At 33.4% G+C, this 19,428-nt stretch overlaps 1 protein-coding gene and 1 long non-coding RNA gene across 2 annotated transcripts; one reads left to right on the top strand and one right to left on the bottom strand.

Annotated features, from left to right (window-relative positions):
• Window positions 1-1,639: 1,639 nt before the first annotated feature.
• Window positions 1,640-11,840, bottom strand: LOC137490577 (uncharacterized). The gene is made up of 3 exons (XR_012400959.1): window positions 11,580-11,840; window positions 9,524-9,563; window positions 1,640-1,725 (listed from the first exon to the last, which is right to left on the bottom strand). It is a non-coding gene; the product is annotated as an uncharacterized lncRNA (long non-coding RNA).
• Window positions 11,841-12,128: 288 nt separating this feature from the next.
• Window positions 12,129-17,075, top strand: atp5mc1 (ATP synthase membrane subunit c locus 1). Its single transcript, NM_213028.1, is given in 5 exon segments — window positions 12,129-12,193; window positions 13,452-13,499; window positions 14,352-14,426; window positions 16,486-16,673; window positions 16,756-17,075. Coding segments are annotated over 4 exon segments (417 nt in total). The 5' UTR covers window positions 12,129-12,193; window positions 13,452-13,460; the 3' UTR covers window positions 16,871-17,075.
• Window positions 17,076-19,428: the final 2,353 nt, after the last annotated feature.

Below are 19,428 nucleotides of genomic sequence, written 5' to 3'. Positions count from 1 at the left end.
GGAAAGCACTTGCTCACTGCGCTGACATGGATGAAGCTGAAGTCTGGGAGAAAAGGTTCGTGGGGGATGGTTGTGAAGCGAATCATAGGCATTTGTTCTATTGATTATGTGTATTATTATTGTGCTATTATATGGAGTGGTGAAATATTTCTTGAACCTAGCTGATGGGAGGATTTAGGAGGCTGGATTTCCATCAAACCTGTCACATGAGTCATGGATTAGATATGCATTCATGTAAGTGAGTGTATCTAATGCTCAGATGACTCTGTGTGTGTGTATGTGTGCGCGTGCGTTCTTACATGTTAGTGTGTGTGTGTGTGTGTGTGTGTGTGTGTGTGTGTAACATCAAAAGGACGGGATGAGTCTTATTTACAACAAGCTGTAACCATGTGTTTCCCTCCCCCATCTGTCTCTTTTTCTCACTCCAGAAATGAGCAGCTGGTCTGTAGACTCTAAAGGTTTTCTTTTTCTAAAGAAAAAAACACACACACACATAATCAGAGCTAGTCATTGTCTGTGCTTTTATTTATTTATAAGGAGAGGCAACAGACGTCATAAATCTGATCTGTCAAAGCAAACCTGTGTAAGTGTCTCATACTGCAAGTACAAAAAAATGAGATGTAATGTCCCGCATCTGTATGGAAGTACGGCACTTTCAATCTCCCTGTAAGGTTGTAAAGCTGTCTTCATTCATAATCTGGAATTGGTTAAGTATTTATTTTTTTATTTATTTTTTATATCAAGACATGCTTAGGATGAAAGATGCTGACTCTTTCTCATTGTGACAAGTTTAAGCTAACTAAAAATGCCTTCTGTGTGTTTGCATAAATAATAATAAAAACACATTACTGGCATTGTTGTTATTGCATATTGATGACAAAATAATTGGCCACACTTTATTTTGATGGTCCATTGGTTGAATTTAAGTTACATTGCATCTACATATCAACTCTTCTTATTAGGTTGTAAGTAGATTGTTAGGGTTGCGGTTGGGGTTACGGTTAGTGTAAGTTGACATGTACTTGGAAAGTTTCTTACTCAGTTAAATGTCTGTTCAAGGAGCAGTATCAACAGATATTAAGCAGACAGTCTATTAATACTCTAATGGATCATCAAAATAAAGTGTTACCAAATAATTTAAAATAATTCAATTAAATTTTAAAAATAAAAGATAATAATAAGTGACCCTGCACCACAAAACTAGCCTAATCTTATGCTGGTTTAGTTTTAAAAATAGCTAAAAATACATTGTATTAGGTAAAATTATACATTTTCTTTTAATGCCAAAAATCATTAGGATCTTAAATAAAAGTCATGTTTGTTGAATTCATTTAGTAAATTCCATACTGTGAATATATCAAAACTCAATTTTTGATTGGTAAATGTGCATTGCTAGGAACTTAATTTAGACATTTTTAAGTTGATTTACTCATTTAGATTTTTTAAATGCTCAGATTCCATATTTTCTAATAGTTCTCAACCAGACATTGTGCTTTCTTAATGTATACTTTAATAAAATTATTGGGACAGAGTCACATAATACTAAATAAATATTAATAATTACATAATACAGGTGACGCAGTGGCGCAGTAGGTAGTGCTGTCGCCTCACAGCAAGAAGGTCGCTGGTTCGAGCCTCGGCTGGGTCAGTTGGCATTTCTGTGTGGAGTTTGCCTGTTCTCCCTGCGTTTGTGTGGCTTTCCTCCGGGTGCTCCGGTTTCCCCCACTGTCCAAAGACATGAGGTACAGGTGAATTGGGTAGGCTAAATTGTCTGTAGTGTATGAGTGTCTATGGATGTTTACCAGAGATGGGTTGCGGCTGGAAGTGCATCTGCTGCCTAAAACATATGCTGGATAAGTTGGCAGGTTATTTCGCTGTGGCGACCCCAAATTAATAAAGAGACTAAGCCCAAAATGAATGAATAAATGATTAATTTTTTGATATAATGATTCTAAACAGCACCAAATTAGGATTCTTCAGCTTGTTTATAAGGTTTCATAAAGAATGCTTTTAAAGTGCTACATAGCACATTAAAAATTGTAGTAAGAATATTATTAATAAGTTAATTATTATTCAAATTATTCATATTACTTCATATATCATTATCATTATTCATTCATTCATTCCTTCCATTTCCTTCTGCTTAGTCTTTATTACAGGGGTGGCGACAGTGGAATATGCAGCCAACTATTGCAGCATTTGTTTTACACAGCAGATGCCCTTCCAGGGGCAACTCATTACTGGGAAACACCCATACTCTCTCATTCACACACTCATACACTATACGGACATTCATTCATTCATTCATTTTCTTTTCAAACTAGTCCCTTTATTAATCAGGGGTTGCCACAGCGGAATGAACCACCAACTATTCCAGCATATGTTTTTCACAGGGGAAACCCTTCCAGTCGCAACCCATTACTGGGAAACACCCATATTCTCATTCACAAACACACTCATACACTACGGACATTCATACATTCATTCATTTTCTTTTCTTTTCAAACCAGCAATTATTCCAGCATACTGTATGTTTTATACATTTTAAATAAATTATAGTTTTTTCAATTCACTTATAGCGCATATCTTTGGAATGTGGGGTTAATCAGAGCACCCACAGGAGGATCTTACTGATATTTTTATTGATGTGATATTTAAAGATGATGTGTAGTAACAGTGACAGTACTCAAATTTTAGCTGAACACAATAATAAATGCCAGTTGACATCGAAAATGAATAAACATTTAAAGATGTAAAACAGAAACAAAAATCTTGAAATCTATGATGAATTTATGTCCATTGTGTTAAGTGTATTTCAGTAAAATTGAGTGTTATTTTCTCTTTGCAGGCGATATAAGGTTTAACAGCATCTGGAAAACACAACTGATTTTGAAGTTGCAGTGTGTCTGTTCTATTGTATATAAGTAAAGAAAGAAAGTTACTAAAAGTTCCAAGCTGAAAGTTAAAATGTATAGACATTTTAATAAATAATGAATTTACCTGTTGATGGATGGATGGGTGGATGGATGGATGGATGGATGGATGGATGAATGGATGGATGGATGGATGGATGGATGGATGGGTGGATGGGTGGATGGATGGGTGGGTGGATGGGTGGGTGGATAGATGGATGGCTGGATGGATGGATGGATGGATGGATGGGTGGATGGATGAATGGATGGATGGATGGATGGATGGATGGATGGATGGGTTAAAGACTTGGCAATTTTTTAAAACCAGAGAAAACTCCTCATACTGTACATGCCATTTATTCAGCCACAATTCTTTTGTTGTGCAACATGTTGGCCTTACAGTAAAAGATTCAAGTGACTAACTGGGATTCACACTACAATTAGCCTGTGCATCTCTCCATCACCATCTACTCTGTCATAATGATCTCCTTCCCATATACCATCCGCAGTATCGACAGTTTGTCCCATGAAGATGATTCATCGAGATGACTGGATGTGTTAAGAGCCTGCTCAATGCAGCAGATGTAGTGATCATCCGTACATGCTCACAGGCCGTGTTAAAGGATGGTTCGCACACAGATCCACGCAGAGAACATTGTGAAGGCTGTGCCGATCAATTAGCACACCGCCTCGTTTGTCAAGGTTGAGGCAGGGAAATAAGCCTAGGTGGCCTGTTAAGAGCCTATTGATTTTACACCGCCTACAGTCAGAGGATACTGACGATAGTGGAAGACAAAATGTAGGCAAAGTGTAGTACGAAGTAGCATTTGTGGCAGATTTGTGACCAGTTTTGCAATTTATGTGACAAACGATTGAGTGTAAAAGTACTAAGTAGTGCTTCTCGTAGATTAGCACAAAATTGAAACTTGTGAAAAGTCCAATAACTGTCACAGCCAATGATAATTAAATAAAATTATTTTTCTTAATGTAAGAATATATTCCTTATAGTTTGATTATATGTGAAGCATTATAACATCTGGTGGTGCTTTTATATTTTTTTTAGGTGATAGGTGAAATTACTACCTTAAACAACATTAAATGCGACCTATTGCATTAGCCACACACACCCTTAACTTAGCACCACCCACTCAGTTGTGCCAACAAGGTTGTGTTTCTATGGCCACCATAGTCCATATGTGCCTTGTGCTTGCTATTTGTGAAGTGATGAAAATCTGCCGTTTAACATGGTGCCAATTTCCCAGTTCCCAGATGTTACTGTATCCAGTTCTGCTTTCATATTTAATTATTTTATTAGTTAAGGTGTGAGATTTCACAATATGCAAGTGTATTTTTGTAAGTGCATATTTATCACAGTATAAAATGCATACAATTATATTTTTAGCATTTTGTCCTATTTTTTAATTTCCAAATGCTTATAATAAAATAACACCTGATATAAAACACTGTGTAAGATATTAATGTATTTTAATATTTGATATATTTTAATTGTAAAATCTTCACCTGTTTTCAACTATTTAAATAAATGAAACAAAATGACTTTGTATTAAAGACAATCCAACAATTAATACATTTGCATCATATGTAATAAGAAATCTTTTAATCACTTTATATAACACAAATAGTTTCAAAGTGGCTTCAGAATAATAAACAGGGAAAATTACAGAATAAATAATGTAAACATCATCAAATGACTAATTAAATTATAAAGCAACTCTAAGAATATTTTTTTGCTCCAGTCAGTTCAATTTAAAGTTAATCACGTATGCAATTAGTTATAATCAATTACAAGCAGCAATGACTATTTTTTGCTCCTTTTTACTTTTTAAATTGAATATACTTACCTTTTATAATGCATTATGATCATTAAGATCTTTATTGATCAAAAAGAGATACATCAATATATCTAAAAACTGCACAGGTTCAAAAAAATTTGTACTGTTTTTGTGAAATCAGGTCAGTCATTTGGGTGATATCGTCTTGCTATCCACCCTGTAATTCAGAATTATTTAGGTATTCAGCAAAATACCATAAAAAAATATATTTACACCAAGATTGTTTCCCATTTATGGCATTTGGCCTATGGGTATGTATGTCATATGAGCTGCTCCAGTGTAGCTCTTCTCTATAATAAAAGTGTTCATCAAGCGTTTCACATAAATTATGGTCACTGTGGGCTAAAAGGACCTAGAGAGGACACTGCAGTGTCATTAATTAATCTAATTAACCCCAAAAAATTCAGACACCAGATATAATTTTGTTTTTATTTTCAGTGTGGCAAAATAAAGTAAACTGTGAGGTTAGTTTTTACATTTTCTAAATTAGTTTTCATTTCGATACTGTGGTAAATGTGCTGTAAATTTCATTTAAGATTTATTTACATTAATGCTTTTGTTTTTATTTTGAGAACACTTTTCTATTTTTATATATTTAGTTTCAGTTTAAGTATTAAATTAACAAATTAACAAAACACATCCAGTGTTAAGCAGAGCAACATTAGTGTTTGCATAGTTTAAATAAACTCTTTTACATCCCTTTTGGGGATCAAAATAAAATAACTGTTTGAACAGACACTTGACCCATAATCATACAATGCAACTTAAACAAATAAAAGTAAAATAACAAAATATAAACAAACAAGTATATGCACACATGCAGTTTAACGTGCCTAGTTAAAATATGTTTTGGCAAATTAAGAAAATATTTTACTGTAAGAGCACCCTTTACTGGTGTTTCTCTAAACAGTCGCATATCAGTTTTCTGCCACAGTGCTTCAGTGATTATGAATTCTGAAAACCATCATTTATTTTTGCTAATTACAATTTTATTTTCAGTTCGTTTTTCCTTGACTTTTGTTAGTTATATAGCTACAGTTTTTAATTTTTTATTTTATTTTAGTTGGCAAAAAAAATTGGTCAGTTTAGTTTAAGTGTACAAAAATAATCTTGGTAAAGTGTGAGATATTATTCCCTCTAAAACTTTAAAGGAAGTAAAGAAGTTGCTTCAGCGAGTCTGGGAATATACAGAGGTTTGATGGATATGGTTAATGACAGCATTGGGCTCAATGTGAATAACATTTTTGTATACAGTATAGGTAGATACTGTGTAAATATTGTCCTACTAACAGTTGTCTGAATATCAATATCAGATTTATCTGGCATTATCACATTATTAATATGAATCAGATGACACATTTTAACTTAGAGATTTTATTATAGTTTTCTAAACTATAGTGTCATAATGTCAAACGGTATAAGAAATGCTGAAGGTGTGAATAAATTTTGGTTTGACTGAAACTTATTTACACAACCTCTACATAAGATATATTTTGACTTTATAGTTATCATACATCCTATAAATGGTCATAAAACCTGTGTGAATATGTTTGATGAAAGATTCACATCCACAAAGATTTAGTTCAATGTAAAAACACTGAATGGTGCCTGCCTCAAGCACAAAATAATAGATCTTTAATCTAAATAACTGCTGCTTCTGAGCTCAATGCAGTGTTTACTTTATCACTTTTTCAGATTTGTATACCCACATTGTTCAAAAATATCTGCATTTGTGGAAAACAGCTTGAAATACTGGTTGAAAATGCTTAGGTCTTTATTTTATCTTGCTTCATTTAAAAAGTTTTTGAGCCTATAGCAAAGCACAGAGGCGCCCCTTACTGACGGAAGTAGAGAACTGATCCAAATCACACACAATTCATCAGCTTCTATGAAGAGAGAATAATAAAACAACATAAATATGTATGTATATATATATATATATATATATATATATATATATATATATATATATATATATATATATATATATATATATATATATATATATATATATATATATATATATATATATATATATATATATACATGGTACAATATATTTTTTAATTCATTTATATAGTTAATATTACTTAAGAGCAACAAAAAATATGGATATTTATTTATAGATAGAATGTTTATATTATATTTTTGAATAATAACAATTGAAAGAAATCGGGGTTTTAAAGATATCGTTAAATGTAACATCTTAAATGTTAAACATTTTTATTAATTGCACGTTATTTTCATTTTGCTTTCTAAAATGGAGGAAATAATGACTAGACTATTCAATGAGAATAAAATAACCAAATTGTTTCAAGATATAAGGTTTTTAAATTTAACATTATTAAACTAATCTTTTAAATAGCAATACACACTATGAAAAATCAGAAAATACTTTAATTTATTTCAGCATAAGAACTATATAAAGCCAGATTTAGTTTTTATTATTTTATCACTAAGTAAATACTGTAGTTAGTATTTAGCTTGAATTATTTATTCAAGTATCATTAATTATTTTATTTATACATTCATTTTCCTTCGGGTTTGTCCAATTATACATCAGGGGTCGCCACAGCTGAATGAACCACCAAGTTATCCAGCATATGATTTACACAGCGAATGCCCTTCCAACTGCAACCCAAAACTGGGAAACACCCATACACTCTCATACGGCCAATTCAGTTTATTCCACCTATACCACATGTCTTTGGACTGTGGGGGAAACTGGAGCACCAGGAGGAAAACACACGCCAACATGGGGAGAACATGCAAACTCTACACAGAAATGCCAACTGAACCAGCCAGTACTTGAACTAGCAACCTTTTCCTGTGATCTAATAATTAATAGTACACTGAAAAAATGATGCCAACAAAATTGTTGCAAACAATTTATATGTGTAAATGTAATCAAACAAATTAGATTTAGTAATGTTCAACTTAATTTGTTTGTTTAAATTCAGCCCAATTAATTCTTAACTTTAAAAAAATGTGCAAATCCAAGGAATCATTTTTGAATCATTTTTTTTTTCAGTGTCATTTTATTTCAAGTAACAACCATTCTTTTACTTTTTTTTTAGTATAATATCTGGTTAGTAGTATGTATCAAAAGGTTTCAAACCCCGGCACTAATATAACATAAATTCAATACAAGATAATATTTTGTTAGTTTATATTTGTATTGGCATTCATGTGTATGTAAAGTCAGTTAGCGAACACAGCACGAACCTGATCCCGTTCACTTTTTTCTTTTCTGAAATGTGTAAATGTAAAGTCGCAGTTATGTTTGTTGATAAAGCACTTGACATATGTGAAGTGTGTAATTGCATTCACCATGGACGTCACTCTCAATGTGCCCAGTGGCAGATCTTGAACATAACTCTACATCTGTGCTTCAGTCGCGGCTCTTTGTGGAAAACCTCGCCAGCTTTAGCTTGTAAAGCCCTGTAATTTACTGCCCCTGTCATCTGTAAAACTTATCAAATCTACCTCCTGCTGCGAGAAAGAGAGCCTCGAAGACTCTTAGAAAGGGTTTGTTTCTGGAATATTATAAAAAAAAAAAAATACTCCAGCATTTTCCCCTTACATAAATATGTATGTGTAGTATTTAGATTTCCATTCTAGTTTATTTCATCTGTAAAAAATGTCCTAATTTATCATTTTACTGTCCACAAAAATTAAGAGGAAATCCTTCAACAACTGCATGTATTATCTCACGCTGTATCCGTCTGATGAACTGCAAACTGTACCAAATTTCTTTAAAGCATGATAAATATTTGTGGAAGCATTATTGAATTATTGTGCAGTGAAACACATTTCCTTGAGGAATGTGTTCTGCTTCATTTTCGTTGTGTGACTGTATAATCTAAGGCTATTTTGGTTAATAAAGCATGCACAAAAAAAGCACAAGCTATAACCAAATCAGAAATGAATGACAGCGGTAAAACAAAATTACCTTTTTATATGCACAAAAATATATGCATGAAACTACGCATTAAATATTTAGATATCAAATAGGCTAATAAACCACATATTCACTCATCATCATAAATCATGCTCTAAATCATGTCATTGTGTGCCTTAAAGGCAGATTTCCAAGAATTCAGCCTTTGGAGTTTCCTTCCATGCTTTCATACACAGATACAGGCACCATATGAGAAATATTAGAAGAATATTTTTGTTTTCTTTTCCAACTTTGAGATGGGCTTAAGTGGGGGGGATTTTGATTTGATTTATCATGCCCATAATCCATAAAAGGTCTTGTTCAGACAGGCAGTTAAAATGATATAGACGCACAGGTAGAGTATAAAGGAAACTTATATAGAGAAAGGTGAAGTTCACACCAGACAAAGGTATGCAAGTCTCAAACACTAAAAGAAGCTGTCAGATGCACTGCACATCACATGAATGGAAAAAGACTCCAAAAGCATGGCACATTTAGAGGCCATGGCCAGGTTATAACTGGATATAGTTATGCTGAATCATAATATAATGCATTCTTGTAGTAAATTGGTCTTTTAAAGTACAATATAAAATTAATCGAAAATATTCATTTCAATTAAGCACATTTTGACTGCATTGCCAAATTATTGCTGATTTTATTTGAAAATATTTTATAATTATGAGAAATAATGATGCTACTTAATCAAGTTTTCTTTCTTTCAAAATAAATGTTTGAGAAATGTTCAAAAATGTTTGTTGTTGCTGGTTTGAAGCAAGTTTGACCAAATCTTTGCAAAAAAAGACAAGCATTGTTCCTACCTGCATCAATGAAGCAGCTTCCTATATGAACCAGTGAAATCTGCACAAGACAACAAAGAGCATTGGTTAGCTGCAAGAAATAAATATACTTCAAGATTTTTGTTTTATTTCAACACTTACGCAGTTATGTTTATATAATTTTATTTTAATTTAAAAAAGAAATTTAAGTTTACTAATATCTGTGTATTAGTGTATACAGTGTTCAGCAAACATAAGTACACCCCACTTAGAAAATGAATATTTTTATCCATTGCTCAGTGGATATAGGTAATATATTTCTGTGAATTTGACTAAAACAGATTTATTGTATGGATATATTTATGAAAATAATATTTTAGTCAACAAATATCTTTAGACTTTCATACAAAATATTGGGGAAAGATTTACAAACTTTCAACAAAATTTTATTCATTTTAACATATTTAGCTTCTCTTGAATTTTTCTCTTTTAATGTTTTTTTCATTATTTTTTTCTAACATGTAAATTTGTGTTTACTAATTTTGCACCGTTATCGTAGGTTATTTTTTAGATTATCTCCAGATTTGGTTTCTGTGCTGACTAATCTAATATATATGCACAAATATAATATTGTAAAGCTTCCTATATAAAGATAATAACTTAAATTAGAAATTTATAAGGAGAGTACTTACATATACTGTATTTTCAGTCCTTGGAAATAAATAATTTTTACCTTTAAACTGAGTACTTACAGTATACCTTAAAAGTATAAGTAAGAAACTGTGAAAATACAGTTAGGCATGGGCCGGTTTAAGTTTCTGATAGTATGATGACCTTGGATAAAGGTACCACGGTTTCATGGCATTGTACTGCTTGAATATAAGTTCTTTTTAAATGTCTGGGTAAAAATAAATAAATAAAAAATAACTTTTTTTCCCATTTAACACAATTGTTTTCATCATTAATTTTCTTTTTGGATTAGTCCCTTTAGGGAATCAGGGTTCCCCACAGCGGAATGAACCATTAACTTATCCAGCATATGTTCTACAAAGTGGATGCCCTTCCAGCTGGAACCCATCACTGGGAATCACGCATAAATTCTCATTCACACATACACACACTGCGGCCAGTTTTAGCTTACCCAATTCACTTGTACCACATGTCTTTGGACAGTGGGGGAAACTACCCGGAGGAAACTGATGCAAACACTGGAAGAACATGCAAACTCCACACTGAAATGCCAACTGACCCTTCCGAGGCTCAAACCAGCCACCTTCTTGCTGTGAGGCAACAGTACTAAACATTGCACCACCGTGCCACCTGAACACATTTTGTTTTATTTGAAGAAATATTTATAATATTTTTAAACAGTAAACATGTCAGGCTAAATAGTTAATATAAATAATTGACTTCTGCTCTTATCTTTTTGTTTCAAAAACACTGATTTCTTTACAACACATAAAAAAATATATTTAAAAGAAAACATACAAATATCTTTAGAAAGATATATCATTTAAGCAGTATTAAAACCTTGACTTTTCCAAACCGCAAGTAAACTTTCTTTAAAATGCAACTACACTGGTAAATTCTTGTGCATGTTTACTCAGTCAATACACTATTATTATAATTTTGTTTACTTTCTGTACTTACACATTATCTTTGCACAATGAATACTACTATGTTCCCATTTTACCCATTTTTATTTCTGTCAAAGCATGAGCACACGTAAAAGGTCAAATATAGTCTACATAAGTTTTCTTTTAAGTATGGAAAGTGTACATAAGTCCAATATTTAAACATTTCTCTGAAATGTAGAATGAAATATATGCTTCATTTTATTTTAAGAGAACTTAAACACACTTAAATGAACTTTTTATAAGCACAGTCACAGTAATTCTTCAGTACTGTGTTTGGTGTGTTTCTGTATAAATGGGAATATGTATAGTATTTGAATTGTTTATATATATATATATATATATATATATATATATATATATATATATATATATATATATATATATATATATATATATACGCATCAGCATACATATTAAATATTAAAAGCTTTTCTACTACTGCAATTGTAGACTTAACTTACCTCATTTAACAAGTTACAATTGAACAGGCTAGGTGAAATGGATGTAACGTTAACACTGTCCTCATATTTACTCGACGGAGTTATGAAATAATTAACAAGTAACTTAAGGATAGCTGCCGTTACCAATATATTTAAGGCAAATCTTCAAAGTATTCGCATAAATATTGTTAAATAAATCCCTTTGCTAGCTGACTTGCCCTCATATTTTAAAAGGAAAGGAGTACATGTCGCCCTCTAGAGATGTTCAACAGCTAGTGTAACGTTAATTTTTCAGTTACCCCGTCCTCTAAAATCTTTAGGGCGGGATTTCCACCCAAATCATCCAATAGAAACAGATCACACAGGATGCGATTCCCGGTAAGAGTCCTTAAATCCTTTCAACCAATCACACCCAAACCGCCTTCCTGACAGCGCACATGATTGGGTTTGTCTTATTTACTGACATGCCTTGTAGCCAACCAGAGGATGCAAACGTGACGTTCTGTCCAATCACAAGCGAGGACGTACTTCCGAAGCTTATAAATGACAAGGTGACAGATTTTACAGCGTACTCATTGCCTGTAGCTACGAGCTTGTCCCTGTAACCCTGGGCCCTTGTGTGCTTTATCAAATAGGTGAGTCTATTTTCCGTCTGCATGCATCTGAAGACACATTGCAATGAATGTCGAGTTTACAGCTGTGAAACTGTGTGAAGTTTCTAATCCGGCTCAGATTATTGCGTGTTTCGGATGCTGTTCACAGAAGCGCATTGCTAAAGCTCCGCTAGCCGCTTGTCAAAGTCATTACACTTGAATGAATGAATGAATGATTCGGTTTGCACTAATGTCTACGCATTATGAGCCCAAATACAGCCGATAAATAAAACCAATTATTCTTAGATTAGGGATTTTTAATTGCATCTTGAATAGTCTTTAGTTTTAAGATTTAGTCGTGACAGTTGCAAAATGTCTGACCGGCGCAGGGCCGCAATCAGCCTGAATGTTCGCGCTGCACCCAAATCATTCAAGTGCAAGTGCTTTAATACCACAAGGACAAACATTTATAACTCCTCTCTGTTTCATGTTGAACGACGTTTTACAGGCTTTTTTAGTTTTAAGAAAGCTCCAGTTAAAGCTATTGGTGACCTTCACTCTACTACAGCCTGTCCGCACGAGCATTTTGCAGTCAAGAGTAACTTAAGCTTTTGACTGAAATTAAACTTGTTGTTACAGATTTTGAATGTCCTTTTTTTGTCTGCTTTGCATTTTTTTGGCGGATATAATATGGCTCTAGTTGATCAAAAGGGTAAACAACCTATCTGACAGTATTAAGGAATAACCTCTGAATTGATAGCTGAAACTTTACTTCAATCTCTTTATCTCGCAGTAATTAAAAACGTGACTGTTATTGCATCATGACCTTTAGGCGTCGCATGTTTTAGTGCTGACCTAGAGCTGATGTACTCTTGGCCTGCATTAGTTTTACATGCTTACATCCTTTCAGTATGCATTCTCAAAGCAGTTTAGACCCTTTATACGCACACAGCAAGTGTTTAACTTTTTTTCTCTTAGTTGGAAGTCTCTCAAGAAGCTGATTAAGATATTAAAGATTTTAAAAGCTCCCCACACTTTCCTGTTTGGAAAATCTTTACTGTTCTATCCCAATAATGGTGAAAATCCATAAAATAGTAATAATAATAATAAAAACTATGGTTCTATTTGTAGCAAAACCTTGAATAGTTTTTGTAAGGGACATCTTAAGGCATCAGAAGTTGGTGCTGCTTATCACAATGTATATAGTAATGCTTTAATTTTAGAGCATGATGATGTATGCCATGAAATCCTGTTGATTGCTTACATATTCTTGCCTAACTAACATCTTTGTTTTCCACAGGCTTCAAACATGTACGCGTGTGCTAAGTTTGTCTCCTCACCTGCTGTGGTATGTATTCAATCTCAAATACTGTCACACTCCACTGACTGTCTCACAGAATGACCTTAATGCCATTCTTGAGTGTTGTTCAAGTAGTCTATCGTCTATGGAAATTGTCTATAATTTTACACTCTTTCGTGTGTTTTTTCCCTCTTCATTAATATGATAATGGTGTTTTGTGGTTGTTAACAATACAAAATTTGAAAATCTGTTCTGAATTATTATATGCGCACATCTATTAGGTGTCCTATCAGTATGTTTGTGCGAGCACTGAATATCCAAAATGCAAAGTAACACCAGTAACTACTGGATTGCAGAGTTTACTGTAACTTGTAGATCAGGTTGAAAGTTTTGACAACATTGTCATGTGCTGTGGAAAAAGAAACGTAAGATGTTAAGTTGTGCAAATGCAACATTTGCTCTAAAAATTATTCTAATCATTCATTTATATGCTTGTATTGAATGAACATTTTATGCATATGGATGCTTTGATCAGAGAGGATGTTATTGGTTTTCACCAAGTGGTTCCAACCCCCTTTTTTATGATGATGATGATGATGAATTGAAAACCAATAGCTATGGCCATCTATATTAAGACAAAAAAAAATGCAAGTCAGTGGTTGCCAGGTTTCAACATTCTTTGTTCAACCAAAGAAATAAACTCAGATTAGTTTTGGAACTAGAGGTAAAGGGTGAGTATATGATTCATAAAAATATTTTAGGTGAACGATCCTTTTTTTGCTATTAATATACACTGGATTATTGTTTTGATATTATAAACATGCTTTCATAGACCGCATTTGCACATCTGGAAACTTATCCGCTTCTATAATTCTAAAAGTTTATTTCCACAATCCTCAGATCCGTGGTGGATCCAGGGCTTTGGCACGGCCCATTTCAGTGGTGTTCAGCAGACCTGAAGCAAGATCTGAACAGGTAGATATTTAAGTGTTTTCAAAACGATCGCTGTCAAGAGTATCTTATCCAGGGTTTCCACAGGTGATGGATTTCTGGAATGTCATAGAGTTTTTAAAGCTCTTTTTCAATGCATTGAAAGTCAGGAAATTTTATATATATTGTTGCCTGTTTTATATGGGTTGCAACTGAATTTTGCAGAAAGGTAGAGCTCAAACAACAGGGTTGGGCACCCCATGTCGAATTCATGAAATATTTGGGGGGAGGGTGTTATTGTCACTTCAAAATTTTACTTTTATCAACCCATTTATCCAAATGTAATATTTATAATACTTTTTTTATATTTTGGTACAAACATTCAGTGTCACCCTTCAACTTTTGCGGCATATGAAATGTCCCTATGACACTATTTTTAACTGTTCAAAATAGGGAGGAAATGTTATTTTTACTCTAATAGTCAAAACGTGTTCAAAAAAATGTTTGTAAAATATTCTTTACAAAGGGTTAAAAAGAAGTGTTATGTAAATCTTTACCATAAGTCCACATTTAGACATAATTTTTCTCCAAAAGTACATCATATCAAAAAGATGATACTTGGGTAATTATTCTATCTAGGTTCCAATAAGCCTAAATAGCAAATAGAAATAAAAAATGCATATTAAAAAAATGCCTTGGTCCTTAAAAGGTTATAGAGTTTACTCATTTTGAACCTTGTTTTAAACAATGGCTATCTGAATTGTAATTTTGTGTGCGAAAACTGCCAGCAAAACTAAAGCCAATAGATTTCCCACCATGCAAGCACATACTTTAAAACACACAAGTGCATTCCTTTTATTTATTTTTATTCTTTCTTGCTTTGTCAATATATCACAGTGTGTACCGTTTAATAATCAATTTAAATTATGCAAAAAATAAAGCGCCATTTATTTGTGCCCTCTCATGGTAGGTACAGACAATGCATACAGCCGTACGGCTGCAGGCACCATTGTATACCTTAATTTATATGTTGTGCTTTATTTATTGTTATGGTTATTTTTCAGTTCTATTTTATTCCTTTCTTGCTTGTTAACCAAGTCTCCTTAGTCAGGTGCACTCACTATATTGGACCCGTTAACTAGGGCCATAATGTATAATTTGAGAGCTTTTGACTACTAAAATGTATATGACAAAAGATAAATCAGGATGCCTGTGGGGTCTTAAAAGTGTTGAGTTGATAAATCAATTTAGAGAAATGTAGGGCCCTTCAAGTATTTACAAGTTGTTACGTTTTTTTATTTATTTATTTATTTATTTTTTTATATACTGCAGTGTATAGTTGCTAAAGTTTGCCTGAACTTCATCTAAACATTGGCCTGCTGTGTAGTTTATGAAATCCTGGAGTTCTATAAGTGCCAATTATCATTTCTATTCGATATATGAATTTTTAGTTTAGGAATTTTTCATTATAATCAGTATTTAATCACTGTACGGTAATGTCACCAATGTTACCAGGGGAAACATGGTCTTAACATCCATAGTATTAAAAAGGTCTTGAAAGTTATTTAGTTTCACTTTCTGAACGCTGTATATATCTTATAAATGTAAGTTTTGTAAAACTACTATCAAGCTATCAAACATGGAAGGAGGGCATTCACAGGTAATCATAACTGCCTCCAGTTTTTGTTTAAATCTGAGGTAAAATCGTTTTTATACAGTGTAAAAATGTGTTAAACTTTGTATTACTTTTAAATTATTTTATTTATTGGGGTTCGTAGGAAGGGAAAGTCATGGCATGTGGCCAAGTATGGTGACCCATACTCAATTTTTCCTCAGTGTTTAACCTAGCTATGTGCACGTACACCTGAACCCTCTCAAAGCAGAGGGCAACCATTGATATTAAATGATGTTCAAGCAAACAGTTCATTATAATAATTTGTTAACATTTAAAATATATAATTACTTGTATACAAGCACAACATTTGGCCTTGTTTTCCAAATTCACCTATTTACTCTGAGAGAAGTCAGGGAATTTTGATATTTAGAATTTTGTTTATTGCTTTTGTTGCACACTTTAATTTCTTGCCTCTTTTTTTCTCTTCAGGCAGCTCTATTGCCAGTCAGTGAAGCAGCCCTTCTTAATGTAACTCGGGGCTTCCAGACCAGCGTTGCATCCAGGGATATCGACACAGCAGCCAAATTCATTGGCGCTGGTGCTGCCACAGTCGGTGTGGCCGGATCTGGAGCTGGAATCGGGACAGTGTTCGGCAGCCTCATTATTGGCTATGCCAGGTTAACTGAGCTTTAAAATCAGGCTCTTCTATTTAGTTTGTTTGCATATGTAGTTTGTCTAATCACTTTTATCAATTTGCAGGAATCCCTCCTTGAAACAGCAGCTCTTTTCCTATGCCATTTTGGGCTTTGCATTGTCTGAGGCCATGGGTCTGTTCTGTCTGATGGTGGCGTTCCTCATCCTGTTCGCCATGTAATCTGGATGTTTTGTCTTCAATGCGGTTCGACTCCCTCAATCAGGAGATTGGAACTCTGACACACAGCATAGGCCGTGGCATTGCCATTCCAACAAAACTACAAGAAACTCTCCTTTTTATGTTCCCCTGTACCGTTTTTCTCTATCTGAACGTTTTATGTAAGAACTCCCTTCACATAAGACCATCTGAATAAATGGTTGAAATCCCTATTGCTCTTGTGCGTTTTGTTTCTCCTAAGAATGCAAACACTCCTTGGCTTTTTTTATTTAACTAATTGAATTCACGTTTATTTATTTTTAGATTTGTTGTCATTATGCAAATATCATCAAAGAAAGAACTTACTGATTGTATTATACATTAATACCTGAAGACCACACAGTGGTTAAATGTATAATATGGTCTTGATTTAGACAAACGTACAGTTATTTACGTGCACATTGGTGCTTAGTTTAAGGTACACTTAAGTTCATTTTAGTTCAAAGAATAATTTAGATGATTTGTGCATATGTACGTGATTGAATCACATGGTAAAAGATGGATACCAGAATTACTCTGGTAATTGCCTAGATCGTAGGTCCTAAACCATTCCTGGAGGGCCGCAGCTCTGCACAGTTTTGCTTCAACCCTAATCAAATACAGCTGATCCAATTGAGTGTTTAAGACTACTAGAGAGGTATGAGATGTAGGTGGTTAGAGCTAAACTGTACAGAGATGCGGTCCTCCAGCAGTTGAGTTTGAGACCACAGGCTGGTGTCCTGCATATTTAAGTTCCAAACCCCAATTAAACACACCTGAGCCAGCTAATCAAGCTCTTTCTAGGTATACTAATTGTTCCAGGTAAGTGAGTTAAAGGCAGTTGAAGCTTAACTAAGCAAGACACCCGCCCAGGGAAAGAGTTTGGACACATACACACTTTTTTCAAATTATGCTGTTAATTTTAGATGTATCAAATAACATTGTACACTTTTTCACAAATTTCCCCCAGCAGCACAAAACAATCTTAATTTCCATTGGATTTTTTTTTTTTTTGTTTGTGGTTTTTTTTTTCTAGCACAATTTACTGCAATTGGTAATCAATTGTAAGTTTAGCACAAATTACACCTAGAAGGTGAAGATGATGCTCTCGTAGTTTGGCTGATAGTTAAACTAATAATCACTGATCAAATATACTAATTTCTGCTGAAGGTGAAGTTAAGGTAATTCTGTGTATTCTCACTGCTAAATTATTTGAGTTTTCACCGAAAGCTGAATTCACCTTAAGTTGTTTCTAACCTTAAAAGGGATGGTTCACCCAAAATTGAATATTTACTCACCTGCCCCTCATGTGGTTTCACCCTCAGGTCACTCTAGCTGCATGTGATTTTTCATTCAGTCCAATTCATTTGGAAAAATTCCACATTTGCCTCACTTGTACATTCGTCCCACCGCCTACACCATTCCGGGAAAGTGTCTGCTGAACGCTCAATCTATATTCAACAAATATATAATACAAACTTTAATATTTTTGACAGTTAATGTTGTAATAAAAATGAATCAATCACTGCAGGAGACCTTTATTAACCAGCTGTTGATTAGCTCACAAATCTATTCATAGAGTTGTGAGCACTGTATTGTGGATGGATGAACTGTATTGGACTTGTTTTGGATCCTAGATACAAAACAGTCATTATCTGCCATTGTACAGCTTGAAACTGTCAGAAGCTATATTTTTATATCTTCAAATTGGCTAAAAGAAGAAAGTCACACAGATGCTATGGGGTGAGTAAATAAAGGGCTGATTTTCTTTTTAATGTGAATAAGGGTTTTTCATCTGTTGAACATGATGGAAAATGATTTCAGGCCTGTAACTGGCCTATTGAATAGAGTGTTTTTTTTATTATTATTTCTGAATAAGTGGACTTTTTTGCAAGTATTCTTCTCGATTTTCTATTTAATTATGCGTTTTACTGGCATTTTAAGAACTAATCTTTGATCAGCTTTCCGGATGGTGATCGTAACCGTTGTTAAAGTGCTTACCATAGTAGGCTATTTTACTAAGAAGCTTTTATTTTCAAATTTATAAACCTGTAAGTTAATTAAGATTTATAAATATTGTTATGAGATTAACATTTAAAAAAAATAAAAAGAAATATGGAAAAAGTTGTTAATAATTTATTATTATCCATAATTTAAAAAAAATATATATAGGAATCTAGTAAAACTTGTTTAAAAATAAAAACTATATGGTCAAATAAAAAATGGCCAGCTCATTAAACTGTCCTTAGTCAGAATTTGGCCACTTAATCAAAATTATAATTAAAAGTTAAATGTGTCTAAAAGCCGCCGCCTTTCTGTACTTTCTACAATTTATGATGGCGTAGTAGTCAAAAATATGATGTTGCCATGGTAACAGAAATAACAACGTAATCTGAGACTAATAAAAACTTTGGATAGTTTCCGTAAACTGATATAGATGAAACGCTTGCAAATGTACGCGTCTCGTGCTAACTTTTACTAATAAATTAACCAATAACTATTATAAGGCGTGTCTTACGCCTGACATCGTGTGTATGTCGCAT

The sequence above is a fragment of the Danio rerio genome, chromosome 3 (genome assembly GCF_049306965.1).
Source record: "Danio rerio strain Tuebingen ecotype United States chromosome 3, GRCz12tu, whole genome shotgun sequence".
Lineage (NCBI taxonomy): Eukaryota > Metazoa > Chordata > Actinopteri > Cypriniformes > Danionidae > Danio > Danio rerio.
Note: the sequence above shows the minus strand (reverse complement) of the source record. Positions and strands in the feature narration are given on the sequence as shown.